Source organism: Chlamydotis macqueenii, chromosome 22, assembly GCF_036417535.1.
Source record: "Chlamydotis macqueenii isolate bChlMac1 chromosome 22, bChlMac1.mat, whole genome shotgun sequence".
Lineage (NCBI taxonomy): Eukaryota > Metazoa > Chordata > Aves > Otidiformes > Otididae > Chlamydotis > Chlamydotis macqueenii.
Window position 1 is genome coordinate 1,262,302 of NC_141577.1, and position 13,751 is coordinate 1,276,052.

At 66.5% G+C, this 13,751-nt stretch overlaps 1 protein-coding gene across 1 annotated transcript in view; it reads right to left on the reverse strand.

Moving 5' to 3' along the window:
* The window catches only part of LOC104484119 (microtubule-actin cross-linking factor 1, isoforms 1/2/3/4/5), a 136,169-nt gene extending 125,007 nt beyond the window's left edge, over positions 1–11,162 (reverse strand). Inside the window, exon 1 of the mRNA XM_086764783.1 lies at positions 10,619–11,162. Within this exon, the coding sequence (XP_086620909.1) occupies positions 10,619–11,162 (544 nt within the window). The remainder of the gene's footprint in view (positions 1–10,618) is intronic.
* Between the last annotated feature and the right edge of the window lie 2,589 nt (positions 11,163–13,751).

Below are 13,751 nucleotides of genomic sequence, written 5' to 3' on the forward strand. Positions count from 1 at the left end.
CCCACGCTCGCTTTGTGCCCAGGCACACTGCTCGGCACCCGAACGGAAGACAAAAGCGGGAAGTGAAGCAGAGCCATGGAAAGCACCACCCCTCCCGCCGCTTCCATGGGAAGCGGGCGACTCCTCGACGTCCCAGGGGACTCGATTTGCCTGGATCGGCCATCGACGGCAGATGGCTGGCTGCTGCCAAAGCCCTCAGAGGAGGCTCAGCCTCTCCCCGCGTCGCACGCCCACACCGCCGAGGGTACGAAATACCTTTCAGGGTGCCGAGCCCATCCAGGAACTTCTTGTACTTCTCCGCGTTCATTTTCCAGCCGAGCTCACCCCGCTCCTTAGCTGAGCGGCATCGGGTCTCCCGTGAGCCCCAGCCACCGTCACTGGCTCGGCAGCCCCGCCGGCCTCGCCGCCGTCGCCCTTTGACCGCCCGCGAGCCCAGCTGCGGCACGGCCCTCGCCTTTCCTTATTTGATGAAGCGTATGAAAACCTCCCGTGGCTGAGGCCACCCCTCTTTTTGCAAATGAGCCCAGCGCTACCGGCGATGGCCCCGCACCAGGGGGCTCCGGCATCCCTCACCCCCTGCCTCCACGCTGGAGGTTTCAGGGATTGTATGTCCCGAGGATATTTCCAGCAAGAAGCACGTTCGAGGGAATTGGGAGGGGAAGGAAAAAAAACCCAACAGGCTTTAAAGACTGGCAGGCAGAGGACGGGGAAAGCGCAGTCAAAAGCAGAGCGCAGGGTCCCTATCCTCGTGGGACAAGCCATCCCAGTGACTCTGCAACCAGGCCTCCAGCTCGGGAAAAGCCACCAGAAAATTCATATAACGCGCTGGGAAAAAGGGCCATGTGACACCCAGCAGCGGGTGGGGGCCGGTCCCTTCTGCCCTCACCCCTCTGCTCGCCCCGCACCGGCAGCAAGGTGCTCACAAAGCCAAAAAGGAGATTTACTTGTTTTAAAGGAATTTTTGGCAGCGGGAACCAGCCCAGGATGATCCAAGAGGATCCGAGTGCCGGCCCGCTCATCACTGCCCTTCAGCAGGACCGGGATCCACCGGGCACGTCCCAGGACCTCTGTCAAACCAAATAACAAATATTAGCAGCAGCAGTGTTGGAACATGCTTGTCGCGGTGCCGGATCACGTTCTCCCTGTACCACCTCTCTGGGAAGATCCCGGCAGATTGAGCAAGACCCACCGCACGGCGCAGGATTGGCCTGCCCAGGCTTCGGCGCAGCCGGCACCTCCCGGCACCCCGCGCAGCGCGAGAGCGGAGACGCCAGCATGAGGACGTGCTGAACGAGCACAACCCCCCCCAGAAACCAGGGCCAGCAGCTCCCCGCATCCCGGTGGGGCGAGGTGATTCCCCTCGTCCGCAGGCGCCGGCACACAAACCCCCGGCTCCTTCACCGCACCGGAGCCGCCCGTCCCCGAAGCAAACAGCATCCCACGGCGACGCCCCACATTATCCACAAAAACGTTACCGAAGCCGGTTTGCACACCCAAACCACCCTCGCGCCCCGCTCCCGCACGGCTCTGCGGACAGACAGCCGCCTCCCTGGGGACAGACGTGCACCAGGGGTATCGCTTTCCTTTGTCTCCGTGGGCCGGTTGCCGCTTGTGCCCCCGACAGCTGCCTGCCCGGGAGCCAAAACCGCTCCCGGAGCTCCGAGGGGGAAGCGGGGCCAGGCAGCAAGGTGTCCCGCCGCAGCCCCCCACGCCATTACACCAGGCCCCTCCGTCCGCTGCCGGGCTTGCGTGGGGGTGACAGAGGCGACGCCCGGAGGACTCGCTGCCGTCGAAGGGCGCTGCCCGAGCCCCAGGGCACGCATGGGCCCACAACAGCTGCGGTGGGTGCCCGTTCATCCCGGTGAGAGGGCGTCGATCCGATCGCCAGCGAGTGGCCGCGTGGAACAGCCTGGTTGTGCCGGTCTCCACCGAGGAGCCCCGGCATCACGGGGTCGCTCCCGCAGGCATCTCCCCGCGTCTGCCGGCGGAGCTGGGAGCAGAATGAAGTTGTTGCGAGAAGCCAAGTTGTCACCACTAAAAATAGCACAATGGAATTTTCCTCTAAAGAGAAAAAAAAAAAAAAGAAAAAAGAAAAAAAAAGGAAAAAAAAAACCCAACCCAACCCTGCTTCTTGCTGACAAAGGGGCTGCAAGAAGGAAGCAAGGAACAGCCCCGCGGAGGGGGCACGAGGGACGCCATCTCCTGCCCCTCCATCACCCCCGCGCCAGGAGCCGGCCGGGCACAGAGCAGAGCGCAGCGCGGGGGAGCGGGCAGTGCCGCCAACGTCCCCGTTTTACTGGTCTCCATCCCGTTCTTCCCAGCAAAGGGGAGAGACCAGGCCCGGCCGGGACAGCCACCAGGCCTGGCAAGCAGGCAGCCGCCCCAAAATTACCATGACAGGACGGAGATGCGGCTGCCCCGGCAGAGCCCTGGCCCCCCAGCACCCCAGCTGGGTTTGTACCTCCAGGGAGCTGAGGGTGACCCCACCATTGCAGGGGGTTCGGTGCCCCGCTCCTGCCCCGCTCTCCAACACCGAAGCGGGGAGGTGGTGTGGGAAGGCAGCCCGACACCCACCAGGCCCCCCAAACCCCACAGCCATGGAGAGAAGGGGCTTCCTTCCTCCCATCCCGAGGGGGTGAAGGAGAAGGAGCAGCAGGTCTGACGCCACCAGACCCCATCCACAAGCATCCTGGCTCCCTTTCCCAGTCGGGAATGCCAGGAATTCCAGGAGCAGGGAGGATCGCTCCAGCTGGCTCCATCAGCACGCGGGCGGCGAGTCAGGGCGAGCCCCCAGCTCCCAGGACGGCCGCTCCGCACCCGGCTGGCCCAGGAATCCCAGCATCTCCCAGTCTGGCAACTGCCCTCCGCAGCAAGAACGAGAAGCATCCCAAACAGCCGCAGAGGACGAGATGTCTCCCCGTGCGGCGTCTGGAGCAGCCTGCAACCGAGCCTGGGGGCCGTCCCCGCTGCCCTCGCACCAGGGCAGTGCCCCACGGCGAGGCTTTCACTCCCCAACGTGCACACAGCTCAGAGATGTGTGACCCACGGCGGCAGCAGGAGCGAGCCCAGAGTGTGGGATGCGTTTATTTCGGGAGAACTTCACCAGCACGGCTGCACCATCGCCACCCCGGCGAGCCCCTGGCAGGACCACGGCTGCGCCAGCCGTCCCCAGCATCACGCATGGCCATGCCCATCTCAACCAAACCGGAGAGGTGGTGCAAGGGCTAATTCCTGCTAATTAGCTGGCGGGGCAGCGGCACGCACGGTGCGGGTCCGTGGCGCTGGGGAGGCGGCCTGGCCTCGCCCCGCAGGGACAGGAGTCGCTCCCGCTGGATAGTTTTACCGGGAGAGCTCTTGTAGCAAAACCTCCCAAGGTCAATGCAAACCTCCCCGCCGCGGCAGCCCCTGTATACAGCTTCCCGCAGGAAAAATAAGCTGCTGGCAAAAGCCCTTCGGAAAGGCCGCCACGGGCCAGAACAGCCATCCGTAAAAACCAAGCCCCGAGTCACACCCGTGTTTGCCACAACCAGGAGTCAGGCAAACGTCCTGCCGGGACGCAGGCGGAGGCGCAGCTCCGCAGGGCGAGGGCTCAGGAGTGAGGACGGGGGTCCCGGCAGAGCTCGAGGAAGGGGATGGGGGGTCCCGGCCGAGCTCCAGGTGAGCAAGAGCAGATGCTGGGAGACGAGCAGACCCATGCAGGTGTGTGAAAACACAGCCCCCGTCACCGGCGGGAGGCTGCGAGGCTGTTTGGGTAAACGCTTTATCCGAGCAGAGGGCAGGGGAGCAGGCGGCCGGCACACGGGCACAGCGCCGACCCCGCTGCTCGCACCGGTATGCGTAGACTCACCGGAGGGAAGGAAACAGAGCCAAACAGGAAATGAAAAATGGAAATGCAGCATGTCACGCACAGGAAAACAACAACAGAAAAATGATTGTGCCCTGGCAGGGCCCAGCCAGGCGTCCTAGCTCGCTGGTCCGGACCGCTGGTAAGCAGGGGGTGACAGCGGGGGGGTGACAGTGGGGCACTCCGGCACGGAGCCGTGGCTGCAGGGACCGGGCACGAACACGAGATGCTCGTTGCAGACCAGTTCCTCTCACTGCTGCCGGTACTGATGGGTCCACGCTCCCATCAGCGCCACCAGAGCCCGCTCCACAGGACGAGAGGGAGCCCCGGCCCATCCCGCTTCTCATCCAGAATCTCCCAAACCGTCTTGCCCAGCAGCCCACCCCACTTCCCCCCTTCCAGGAATTGCTGGGTTTATCTGGCCTGGAGGCAGGGCATGCATCTCAGATCCCATCCAAGGACTCGCTTTGCCATGTTCACACCAAATCCGATCACCCAGCCTCGCCACGCGTCTCCTCCTGGGGAAGTTGACGCTGGAGGATCCCCCTCCCTGGCCCCCAAGCCGGGTGGGATCCACCCGGACGCACAAAAACTCACAACGTGAGCTTGGGAAGGAAACTTCCCGGCTTATTAACACAAACACCATCTGTGCTTCGCAAACGCCGGCGGGCTGGGGACCTCCTCAGCGGTTTCCCTCTCCGAGATGGAGGCTGTTTGAACCCCCCCAAACCCCAGCAGTGCGTCCAGCCCCCCCAGCACGGGCAGCGCCAAGATGTGAAGTGTGGAGCTTCCAGCCAGCCTCGAGAAACAAGCGTCTGGAAGGAGAACAGGGAGCTTGAGGTCAGCACCCAGCAGGGATGCTGCAAGCCTGACCGCTCGGGACGTGGGGGCCGCCCAGGCACGGGACCACGCTGTCAGCAGGGCCGGCACCCCAGGCACCAGGCAAAACTGCCAGGGAGCCACCCTCGTCCCCGTGCCGGGGAGACCAGCACCCTGCCTCCACCCTCTGCTCTCCCATCGCCACCCAGCAGCGGCCCCGCTGGTTCCCACCCCACCCGAAAACTCCCAAGGGATGGGAAAGGCACGAGGAACCAGTCGGGGTGCGGAGAGGAGCCGGTTTGTAGGTCCTGCCCCCGGACCCGCCAAGGCTGGCTCCGCGCTGCCGTGATGGACGGCGGGACATGGCGTGGGTGACGGCCACCGCCAGCCCCAGAAAGCAGGGCTCCCACCACGGTGGGCTGCTGCCTCCGTCCCAGGTGTGCCATCGCACCCACCGCCGCACTGCCTCGCCCCGCGGGCAGCGATTGCCTCATCCGCCCTGGAAAACTCAGCTGGCGTTGCCAGGATCCGTCCGGGCACAGAGCTTCCCGAGGCAGCGACACCCTGGGTAGGGCCGAGCCGCGGGGAGGAGCACGGAAGGGCTGGATCTGTGCTCGGGGAGAGCGGTCCCGCTCCGATGAGCGCAGCCCCAAGGAAACGTCGCTCCCCGCGGTCCCCACGCTCCCCGGGGTGAGCGGAGCCCACACCAGGCGTCAGCCAGCCCTGCCCACGCTCCCCGTCACGGGCGCGCATCAGAGGCTGCTCATGGAAACCATCCCCGGGGAACGTCAACAAGAACGCGTTTGTGCTCCTTCCCAGAGACGCGATGGATCCAGACACCGCCCCGGTCAGCCCCCTCAAACCGGAGCCGCCACAACGCCGAAGGCCGAGCGGTCGCCAATCCCACCCCGGGTGCCAGCTCCGCTCCCCAGCAGCCCCCCAACATGGCTCATCCCAAATCACCCCCAAAAACCTTCCTTCTGGGGCTCCTCTGGCCGAGCAGAGCCCGGGAGGAGCCTTCCGGCTTCCCGGTGCATCCTCCCCGTTGCCCCACGCCTGTCCCATCCTCGCGCTCCGGCCGGCAGCGAAACACTGCCCCGTGCAGGAGCCAGCGCGGCCGCAGCAGCCGGGCTGAGCCCACAGACCCTCCGTACACAAAAAATGGCTTTATCCAGGCAGCCCCAGCGCTGAGCAGCTTCCTCACACCCACCTCGAGCTCTGGCACAGCTTCACCCCGCACCGAGGCAGGAGAAACTGGAAGGTGAAATCCTCTGCTGCTTCCACAGCTCGGATTTATCCGGCTGAGGTGCCTACAAAGGGCCTTGTCACCCTGGTATTCAAACAACAGTGTCAATACACTTTAAATTTAAATAAAACCTCTTTTTCTACTTCCCTCTGGGAGGTTTCGTGCCGCTGGCATCAGCTCGGTATGTCCAGAGCAGCCTAAACTTAGCTGACACAAGCAAGACGAGCCCGGAAAGGAGGTTGGCCAGAAACCAGCAGACGGAGGTCAGAGGCTCCGATCTCGCCCCGAAGCATGAGCCGGGAAGGAAAAGGCTCCGACGGGAATGCATGCAGGCAGCGCTGAGCAAAGGAGCGAGGGAACAGCGCAAGCCCTTCCCAAACGCTCGGCTACAAGCTGGCCACCGAATCAAGATCAAAGCTTTCCGGCACGGCACCACGCGCCGGCGGGAGTCACGCCATGTCCCGGTGCCCACGCCAGGGAGCTATCGCAGACACGGCCACCCTGCACGGGAAGCCACCGCCCCAGCCTCCTGAGGGCTTCCCCCGGACCAGAACCCCGCGTAAATCGGGAGACGCAGCTGACAGCCCCAGGAGCTGCGGGCAGGGCTGAGCTGCGGTCCCGGTTCACTAGCAGGGCACCGGGACAACAAGGGCATTGCAACCGCTTTCCGCCAATGTTGTGAGCGGGGACGCCAGCGGGACGCGGGGGGAGGCACGCGCCTCGTGGCGAGGCGAGCCCAGCCTGCAAGGCACCGTTGGGCGCTCGGGATGGCGATGACTCCACCGTCCAGGCAGCAGAAAGCCGGGCGAGGCGGGGCGGATCCTCTCACTTGAAAAAACCACCGACTTCACCTCCCCGTCAGCCAAAACACGAGTGGAACAGCCCCTTCGCCTCGGGCACCCGGGTCTGGCCGTCCCCGGGACGGCCCACAGCCCCTGCCACCTTCTCACACCTGCCCGGTCTCTGGTTCCTCCCCGTGCCAGGGAATCCAGCGACTCCCACGTGCATCCCAAAAACTCAGCGCTAACCAGCCTGATGATGGAAAGCCCGATGGCTTCCAGCCCAGCTTCCCGGAGCCAGGGACTCTCCGCTCCAGCAGCGCTGCTTGGCCACCCCTCCTCCCAGGCGATGAAAAGGAAGAAGGGCTTCCTCTCCCCCGCCGAGGAGTCACCAGCACGCCGCCGGTCCCGTCAGCGCTCCTGCAGACCGCAGAGGCCCCATGCGGCCCGTCCGGCCTCACCCAGGAACGATGTTTACATTTGCCAGACGAAACCCCGGCGGCAGCGGCCCCGCGTCAGGAGGGAGCCGCGTGCTGCCAGGCTGGCACGGCCGCTCGGCCGCAGCAACCGGGCGTCCTCGAGCCCCGAGACCCCAGCACCGGGGTCCCGGCACCCCTGCTTGCATTTCTTACGGAAACACAAGACAAGTGGAAAAAAGAGGAGTTTCTTTGGCCAGTACTGTTGCCCACCGCCAGGAATGCTCCAGTCCCAGGAGGAGGGGTCCAGCGCGCTCTGGTTCATCTCTACAAGGGTCCCACACCCCTGCCGCCCGCCCCAGGGTCTCCCGCAGTCCCCGGAAGGTCGTCCCCTTCCCAACTGGAGTCAGGGTGGGTGCACAAGGTGACAAGCCACCCTGTGCTGACCCACTCCAAACAAGCCAGGCCACGTGCCGGGCACCACGGAGCGGGCAGGGACGGCACGAGGGCTTCACATACACCACAGCTCCCAGTTTCTACTCTTGATCCCAAAAAGAGTTAATTATCAAAAAGAAAGGATTTCAGCGAGATCGTTTAGTTAATGTTTACAGCGCTCTGAGCGGGCAAAGCCTGACCCGCGCTCTGAGCGGAGCCCAGCAGCGCCGCCTGCACCCTCGCACCGCCGGGTGTCCCGGGGCAGCCGTAGCGTGGAGCCACGCACCAGGCTCTGTTCCCACGGGACAGCGCGGGTCAGCATCCCCCAAAATGTGAGGGTGGAACAGACCATGGGATCCTGAGCCCCACTCAGGGGGCCCTCGCGCCCGCGGGAGGCCAGACCAGGGCTTCCCTTCCTGCCAGACCCCTCAGACCGGCCACAGCATCCCGAGGGACCCCAAAAGCTCCGCCGTCGCCCCCGCGTTACCGCCGTCATTCTCCCAGCAGCGACGCTGCACGTCCCAGCATGTGCCGCGGCACCGCGATGCAGCAATGAGGCAAGAGGGGCTGGAAGCCGCCCCGCGTCGTGCCTCCCCGGCGCAGCCCTGGGAAACTGGTCCGCTGGCTTTCAACTGGGTCAGACTGGCGCTGGAGACCTTCCAGCTGCAGGTGCCGGGCTCTGCTCGGGCCAGCAGAACCCGGGGGGTGCTGCACCCCGCTGCGATCAGGGCAGCTCTGCCACGCGCCCAGCCCCGTGAGCTGGCACCGGAGCCCACCCCCTCCCCAAGCCCCCATCCCCTCGCTCAGCTGACCCCCTCGGGACCGGGGCGTAGCATCGCACAGCGCCCAGGACCGGCTCTGCCGGCAGCGGGGACGTGTGCCCCCGCAGCACCCACGCCAGCTTTCGGCGCTGATGCAAACCTCCGCCCCCGGCGAGCGGGAGCACCCCAGCGAGCACCGGCACCGCAGCGATGCGGCACACCTACCCGGCTCCCTGGCCTCTGCCTGGGTGGGTGTTGTTAGGAAGACAGAAACGAGGGGGATCTGCCAGAGGATTAACCCCTGCTCGCCAGAGAAAGGCAGGATCCGCAGCTCGCCGCGCCGGCTCCAGGACCCTTCCCACGCCGCCAACCTCCCCGCCGCCAGACCTGCCCCGGCTTGCTCGGCAGCAGAGGCCTCGCCGCTCAGGCTGGGTTTTGTAGGCTGTTTTCTCTTAGAAACAGAGCGGAGGTGTCCAACAGCAACGCAGGAAGGTATCTGCGCCCTGCTCACGGCTCCCGGCTTCGGCAGCGCCAAGCGTCCTCCTTGTCCTCGACGGCAGGAACCGGTGCCAGCAGCGCCGGATGCAGCGGGGACAGAGCGGCCACCACGAGCCGGACACCAGCCCCACGGATCTCCCCAGGTGGCTCGGTCCCCTGCAGTCATATTTCGGCGAAAACTCCATTTTTATGGGATTAAGAGGGGGAGGGGGCGAGCCAGCGGAAAACTTGTTCCGGACAGGAAAATGCTGAACTGTTTAGAGGAGGAAAGCAAGGAAGAGACAATCCGTCCACCAGTGCGGAGCCCAGCAATCCAAACTGGAGGCTCCCACCCAGCCCTCACAGCGCAGGTGGGATGTCCCGGGAGGGGCGAGGAGCTGGGAAGGGGTCGAAGGCAGAGGAAAGGTTTTACACAGGATAAACGCTCGTTTCCCCTGCCCCAAACAGGCACCACAGACGCGATCAAACAGCACCCAGCAGGGCGTTTCCAAGCAGCTACCACACTTCCCAGCTTTCTGCCATAACCCGGAGCAGGAATTGGGTATTACCTAAAACGCCCCCCTTCCCGGCCGAACCCGGCCACTCAAGGAAGGCGCCGACGGCCGGAGCACGGGGCGGGCGAGGGGGTGACCCAGCCCGGCACCGGCGGCCGGCGGGGCTGCAGCTGCGCCAGCACGGACGGGCACTGTAATTTCATTTTCTTTTTTGGAACAAAGCAAAACCGATGCAAACGACAGTTCTTTCTGTGCCAGCCGCCGCACCGTTTCCTCCGCGTCTCCACGCTGAACCCAACTACATCAAAGGCGCTTTTTTTATTAATAAAAGTTTGTCAAGTGCTTGGACGAGCGCGAGTCACGTTACCCAGCGCCTTTCCAAGAGGCTTTTATTCCCCGCTCCCTGTGAAAGCCGAGCGGAGTTGCGCGTCTCTCCCACCTCTGGGAGGTCTGAGCGGCACCCCCTGAATCGGGGACCAGGGAATCCATTATTCCCCTTTCTCCGCAGGCAGAAAGGAAAAGGAAACGGGCGCCGTGAGCGCCTGGCTCCTCTCGACTTGGCCGTCCGCGTTTTAAAGAGACTTGGCTGCTAAACTTACAAAGCCGAGCGGGGAGCCCTGTGGGGCTGCAATCTGGGCTCCAAGACAAGCCTACCTCTGCAGCAAGGAGGAAAAAAAAAAAAAATAATAATAATAATGGAAACGCACGCAACTCCGGAGACAAGGCACCGACATCAAAACTGCACACTCACTGCCGGTACCGGCACCGGCACGGCCGCCGACGCGGTGGCCTGGGGAGCGCATCGGCCCTTCGCCCCTGCCCCGCCACGGCCTGGGGAGGGGGGGGGCTCAGCCCCGCGGGGGCTGCGGGGACACCAGAGCAGGGACGGCGGGGCCCCACGGACCTTATGTCACCCTGGGGTAGGGGCAGGGGGCTGACAGACGTGGTGGCGCTCTGAGCGGCAAGGTGGGGCACTGGGATGGCAGGGGACACCTGGACCCCGGGGACCCCACGCAGGGGACCCCAGGGCAGCTCACCCCTTGGGCACCCCACGCAGTTCAGATATGGGGACGTCCAGACCCCAGACACCCCACGCAGGGGACACCTGGCCCCCGGGCAGCCCACGCAGGGGACACTCGGCCCCCCGTGGAAGCTCCCCCCGCCCGCGCAGGCCGCACGGGGACGCCCCCAGCCCCCACAGAGCCCAGGCCCCGTTGAACCGGGGGCGGCGCCGGTTCAACCCCCGCGGCCCGGGGCGAGGGGGGGGGGGGGGGGCGGCCCACGCCGCGCTCCAGGCCCCACGCCGGGCCCCGCCGGCCGCCGTACCTTTGTAGCGCTCCAGCACGTCCTCGTAGGCCTGGACGAACTCCTTCTCCTGGCTGCGGTTGGCCGGGAGCAGCCCCGGCACGTACCCGGCCATGGCGGCCTTTGTGCCGGCGGCCCGGTGCTGCAGCCGGCGGCGGCCAGGGCCGGTCTGCGCCCGCACCGCTTCCGCCCGCGCCGCCGCCCGCCGCCGGACACGCCCCTTCCCGGGCCACGCCCCCTCCCGGAGGCACGCCCCTTTATGCAGGCTCCGCCCCCTGACACCCGCCCCAGCCCCGCCGCGCCCCCTGGCGGCGGCGGAGCAGCCCCGGGGGGGCGGCACCGGGAGGTGCGGGGCGGCGGGGGGGGCGGCGGGGGGGGTGTGACACCGCCCGGGCAGGGCCACGCGTGACCGAGGGGCCTCCCTGCGCCACGGCTGCTGCCTCGCACCGTGCTGCCCCACACAGCTCCCAGCGGCAACCAGCGCGTCCCAGTGAGCCCAGAGTGCTGCATCCCGCTGCATCCCAGTGCATCCCAGTGCATCCTGCTGCATCCCAGCACACTGCATCCCAGCATGTCCCAGTGAGCCCAGAGTGCTGCATCCCAGTGCAACCCAGTGCATCCCGCTGCATCCCAGTGCATCCCGCTGCATCCCGCTGCATCCCAGAGCCCAGAGCACTGTACCCGAGTGTATCCCACTGCATCCCAGTGCATCCTGCTGCATCCCACTGCATCCCGCTGCATCCCAGCACGCTGCATCCCAGTGCGTCCCAGTGAGTCCAGAGTGCTGCGCCACAATGCATACCAGTGCAACTGACTGCATCCCGCTGCATCCCAGAGCCCATAGCACTGTACTGAGTGTATCCCACTGCATCCCAGTGCATCCCGCTGCATCCCACTGCATCCCCCTGCATCCTAGCACACCGCATCCCAGTGCATCCCAGTGAGTTCAGAGCGCTGCGCCACAGTGCATCCCAGTGCAACCCACTGCATCCCAGAGCACTGCATCCCACTGCACCCCACTGCATCCCACTGCATCCCAGTGAGCGCAGAGCATTGCATCCCACTGCGTCCAGAGCGCTGCAGCCCAGTGCAGCCCAGTGAGTCCAGAGCACTGAATCCCAGTGCATCCCAGTGCACCCCAATGAGTCCAGAGCATTGTACCCCAGTGTATCCCAGTGAGTCCAGAGTGCTATATCCCAGTGCAACCAAGTGCAGCCCAGTGTGCCCACACCGGGGAGCACCTCAGCTCCCCGACGGCGGGGGTCCCGCTCCCGCCCCGCGCCCGATGCCGGCCGGGCTGGTGGCTGCTTCGGACAGCGGACACCGACACCCTGTTCGGGGCCTGCGCCCCCCTGCCCCCCCAGCACAGGAGGGGCCGAGGGGCGTCGGTCTGGGGGGGTCCCCAGGCAGCGGCCCCCCGGCTCCGGCTTCGCAAAAATTCCCTTTTCTTTCAGGCCGAGCTTGGCAGGGAATTGTCCCCCGGGATAGTACCGGGGGGGGGGGCCTCGGGGGAACAGGGGGGACCCCACCACGGGGCAGAGCGGGGCTGGGAGCAAACGCCCCGAAACCCCCGTACCCCCACACGCCAGCCCTCCCGGTGATTCGGGACGCGGCCGAGCGAAACCTCGCACCCAACCGGCCCTCGCGGGGGGACCAGGGCAGCTGTGCCCGCACCCGGCCCCCCCACTCAGCCCACGGCGCGCCCCCGCCCCACGCCCCGCGGCCGGATTCAGCCCCCGCCACCCGCTGGGGCAAATCCCGGCCTTTTTTGGCCACGCAAGATGGTGCTTTTTCACCCGGCTGCGCCGTTCCCATGGCAACCAGAGGGCCCGGCTCTGCCAGCTGGGTAACCATGGCAACGAGAAAAGCCCCATCCCGCTCAACCCAGCCATCTCGGGTGCCCCCACCGTCACCCAGTGGCCCCCCAAAACCCCCGGGGGCGCTGCAGCCCCATCCCTCCGAGCGACGGCGAGGGGCCAGCGGCGGCAACCGCCGCCATCATCCTCCTCCTCCTTCCGCCAACCGTCGCCCTTGGCCTGGCTTTGGGGGCATCTCCCCTTCGCCATCCTGCCTTAATTAGGAAACTTAATTAACGCCGCACGGAGCGCGGTGCCCGGCTGCGTCCCCGGTGGTGCCTGCGCAGGGAGCGGGGTTTGCACCCGGGCGATCGCGCGGCGCGGCGGCCTCGTGGCACGGCTGCCATTATGCCCGGCGGTGCCGGGGCAGGAGGCCGTGGCGGGGCCCGGAGCGTGGCACTGCGCGCGGCCGCAGCAGCCGCGGCTCCTCCGGCTCTGCCCGCCGAGTCGTCCCGCCCGGAGCCCCGCGCCCGCCGCGGCCGCCTGACCCGAAAATGTTTTCCCGGGGAAAAGGGGAAATTCCGCCTCGCTGCTCCTCGGGCGTGGGGAGAGCTGCGCGATCCCGCGCCGGCCCCGCCAGCGGGCAGCTTTGCGGCTCCCAGGGCGGCGGAGAGTGAGGAGTTTTGTGTGTCCCCCGGGCCCTCCTGCCCCAGCACCCCCCAGCATCGCCCCAGCACCCCCCAGCATCGCCCCAGCACCCCCCAGCAGTCCGTGCCCCGCGGCAGGACCACGTACAAACGGGTTCAGGACAAAAAAAGCCTTTTCTTCCAAAAGCGGCCCCCCCGCTGCCGCCACCCTTGTCCTCTGCCAAGCTGCTGGAGCGAGCCGGAGCGACGCGGGGCCAAGTGCTCGACCCTGACCCCCCTTGTCCCGCTCCCCCTGTGCCTCCCCCGTGCCGTCGCCTACCAGGGAGCCGCCAGCAGAGCCGGGAAGGGCTCCAGAGGCTCCCGGGGACCGGAGGCACCGGAGGGGCAGGTCCCAGCCCCCCGTAAGGTCCTGGCCGCTGTGTCCCCTCCCTGGGCACGGCCACGTCCCCCTTCCCTTGGCCAGAGGGGACGCAGAGAGCGCCGGACCCCGCAGAGCGCAAGGAGGAAGAGCAGCCCAGATCCATGTGTGTCCCCCCAAAACCAGCGAGGTGCCAACGCTCCGTGTCCCCCCCACAAGGTCCCCGCTCGGGTGCGGGACAGGGATCCCCGGCCCCACGCGACACCCAGGCTCCGTCCCCGCCGCCGGGCTGGGTCCCCAGTGCCCTTTCTGGGGGTCCCAGTGAGCCGAGCCCCGTTCCCCTCCCTGGGCAC